The sequence below is a fragment of the Myotis davidii genome, unplaced genomic scaffold (assembly GCF_000327345.1).
Source record: "Myotis davidii unplaced genomic scaffold, ASM32734v1 scaffold551, whole genome shotgun sequence".
NCBI classification, from domain to species: Eukaryota; Metazoa; Chordata; class Mammalia; order Chiroptera; family Vespertilionidae; genus Myotis; species Myotis davidii.
The window spans coordinates 948943-952556 of NW_006283788.1; the positions used below are offsets into that span (position 1 = coordinate 948943).

General features: G+C 45.5%; 1 protein-coding gene across 2 annotated transcripts in view; it reads left to right on the plus strand.

Annotated features, from left to right (window-relative positions):
• The first annotated feature begins 3356 nt into the window (after positions 1-3356).
• The window catches only part of EEF2 (eukaryotic translation elongation factor 2), a 9784-nt gene continuing 9526 nt past the window's right edge, over positions 3357-3614 (plus strand). For both annotated transcript variants that reach the window (XM_006754060.2, XM_015567196.1), the window contains exon 1: positions 3357-3471. In XM_006754060.2, coding sequence (XP_006754123.1) covers positions 3469-3471 — 3 coding nt within the window. In that variant the 5' untranslated portion in view covers positions 3357-3468. The remainder of the gene's footprint in view (positions 3472-3614) is intronic.

Genomic DNA, 3614 nt, shown 5'->3' on the forward strand with positions numbered 1-3614 from the left:
GTTGATTTTTCTTTGTTAAATGGCATTTAAATATATAAAATAAATATCAAAAATATGTCTTTGTTTTACTATGGTTGCAAATATCAAACAATTTCTTTATGTGACACAGCACCAGAGTTAAGTTAGGGTTTTTCAAAATGCTGACACGCCGAGCTCAAAAGGTTCGCCATCACTGCTCTAAAACATGCCTTTTTGAGTCACTGGTTTCTGGCTCTTACTAGCTGAGTGGCCTTGAGCAGATAACTAAACTTCTCTGAGCCCCAGTTTGCTCCTACATAAATAACCCCTCCAAAGCCCCACTGTGTGGGGAGGATTAAGTGAATTATAGTAATTGATTTAAAGCAGTGGTTCTCAACCTTGGCTGCACATTAGAATCACCTGGGAATCTTTTTAAAATCCTGATTTCTGCCTAAACCGGTTTGGCTCAGTGGATAGAGTGTTGGCCTGTGGACTGAAAGGTCCCAGGTTCGATTCTGGTCAAGGGCATGTACCTGGGTTGCGGGCACATCCCCAGTAGGAGATGTGCAACAACCTTGGCTGCACATTAGAATCACCTGGGAATCTTTTTAAAAATCCTGATTTTCTGGGCCCCTCCTCCAGAAATTCTGTTTCTTTGTTACTAATGCTGTGGCCTCACCCCATAACAAAGAAACAGAATTTCCGGAGGAGGAGGCCCAGAAATCAGGATTTTTAAAAAGATTCCCAGGTGATTCTAATGTGCAGCCAAGGTTGAGAGCCACTGAAGGGTGGGGGCAGCATCTAATCCAAGGGGTTTGCAGTAACTGCCTCTGGTCAGCAGGGGCCGCTATGGCCACTTCTGAGCCCTCCCTGCACCGCAGGAAGCACATGCGTAGTGGAGTCTCCCTGCAGAGGTCACTTCTTCCGCGTGGTTTTTCCTCCCTCCGCCCCGCCCCTGCGTCCCCTGCTTGTATTTATTCCTGCAGACTCTGAAGGAGGCTGTGGTTACTTTTGCTCACTCCAGAAGCCCCGTGCCTCCTCAGGCTTTTGCTAAATGTGGGTCTGAGGATGGCGGTGGGGAGACAGGTCCCCAGCCAACATTAGGCCCCTTCTCTGCAGCTATGGGCCTGAACACCTCTCCATGAAGGGTAACAGTGTGTTTGGGGGTAGGGGGAGAGACTTACATTTACCTATTCCCCCTAAACTTTCCCCCGCTTCTGCAACTTATATTAATTAAATTTTCTCAATAAGCAATCTATTGATTCATTCAAGAGCAAATTCCAGGTCCTCTTAAAGGAAACCTTTGTTTTTCTTCTTTGACATGCCCCAATTTGCAAGGAAGTGCTGCGAAGTGCCTAATACGGAGCCCAACACATACAGTAGGTGCTCAGTGCATTTAAAGATGTAAAACTTTCTTTAAGATTAAACATACATTTATCGAGAATGGGAAACTGGACACCTATTGCTGAAAACTGGTCAAGTGGCACAATCACTTGCCTTGTAAAATTAACGTAAAACCTGTCAGGAACACAGGTGTAGGTGTTTAAAGACCCCGGCTTGAGCAGATGGAATTGACATCTGCTGCCTGCCACTCCCTCTGCAGCTTTGAGCCTCAAAATATAGTTATTTATCGAGCAGCTCCTGCCTGCCTCAGTTTCACCCTGGGTTAAATGCAGGACGGAGAGAGCAATCTTTGCCTAAACGAAATCAGGGTTGGGACATCACTTTACCAAGCAAAATGTGCAATGCATTTGCGGAGGGTGGGGAGTAGGAGGAGTGCATAGGTTTTTTTATAGAATCCAGACTCGCTTTTACATCTCTTTTTGCTGACGCATGTCTCCCCCTTTTCCCAGCTCAGGAAAACCACTGCAGTCCTCTCCTTCTGACAGAGTGCATTTAAAGGAAGATTCACCGGGAGGGGTTTACTTGCGCTAGTGAAAATATCATTCATCGATGTAAGAAATACTGAGTGCCTACTGTGTACCAGGCATTGAGCGGGGCTCTTTACAAAGAATAAAGATAACGAAATTGAATGCCAATTTGTTCCCTGGAGCCAATGATCTAAAATACAACCATTCCGTAGGGTTAGATGAGGACAAATGCAAAACAGTCTTCTTGCACCTCCCCCTGGAGAGGTAGCGAAATGGAGAGTGAAGTTGCCCAGGAAAGGAAGCGCTTACCCTGGTCCTGAGACTTGGTAAAACAGTCCCGGAATTAAATGTCTTGTTTTAAAATTTTATTTATTGATTTTTTTAGAGAGAGAGGAAGGGAGAGAGAAAAACATTGATTTATTGTTCCACTTATTTATGCATTCATTGGCCACTTCTTGCATGTGCCTTGACTGGAGATCAAACCCAAAACCTTAGAGTATCAGGACTATACTCCAACCAACTGAGCTACCTGGCAAGGACCTTAAATGTCGTAATAGCAATGCTAGCTAATTGAAATAGCTGATATGTATTGAGAACTGAGTCAGGCACGGTGTTAATCCCTTTACATGTATTTAGTTAATCCCTTTATGTGTATTTAGTTAATTTTACTCTCCACAAAAGGGAGCACTGCTTACTGTTCATACCCCGGTTGTGCAGATGAGGAAACCGAGGCACAGAGAAATCCGAGTAACTAGTGTAAGAACACATAAAGTGGTGTTTTATTCACTGGTATATCCATCTATAGCATAGATATATATGCACCAATAGCAATGCCTGATTCATGGCCAATCTGTCTTTGTGGAAATGAGTGATGAGCACCTGATTAAAAAAACCACTTTTATTTGAAATAATTATAGACAGGTAGTTTCAAAAGTAGTATAGAGAGGTTCTAAGTACTCTTTCCACAGCGCCTCCTAGTGGTATCATTTTACATAATATCAAACCCAGAAAATTGACTTTGGTACAATCTACTGTAATGTGCTTTCTTAATTTAAAATTTTATTTATTTATTTATTTTTAAATATATCAGAGAGAGAGAGAGAGAAGCATTGATTTGTTGTTGCAATTATTTATGCATTCGTTGGTTGCTTCTTGTATGTGCACTGACCAGAGACGGAACCTTCAACCTTGGTGTATCCCCTCCATGTTCTAACCAAGTGAGATACCCAGCCAGGACTGTATTGTGCTTTTTAATATGTTTGGCATTTTGCAAGCTATGATTAATATTCTCAGCTAAAACGGCACTTTTTGCTTTATGAGCCTGAGTATAGCATCTCAGAGGCGTGCCTCCAGCTAAGGGGCCGACCCCAGGGAAATCCAGATGCAGAACGCAGATGCATTATCCCAAGGCAGCTCCACCCGCGCCTAAAGGGTTACCTGGGAGCGCACATCCACGCGCGTGCGCGCGAAGTCTCTTCGCCCCGCCCCCGCAGCGCAGTCAGATGATCAGCCCAACCGGCGTTCGCCTATAAAAGGCCGGGTGTTGACGTCAGCGTTCTCTTCCGCCCTCGTCGCCGCATCTTCGGCGCGATCCCCTTCTCTCGGATCTACCTGGGAGAATCCACCGCCATCCGCCACCATGGTAAGCAATACCGTCTGGCTGGGGGCCTAGAACGGTGGCGGGGCCTCTGCGGGGTCGGCTCTGCTGGGTCTGGAGTGCTGGGGCGGGTTGGACAGGAAGGAGACATGGCGGTGGCCGGGTTGGCGGGCCTGGGGTTGGGAAAG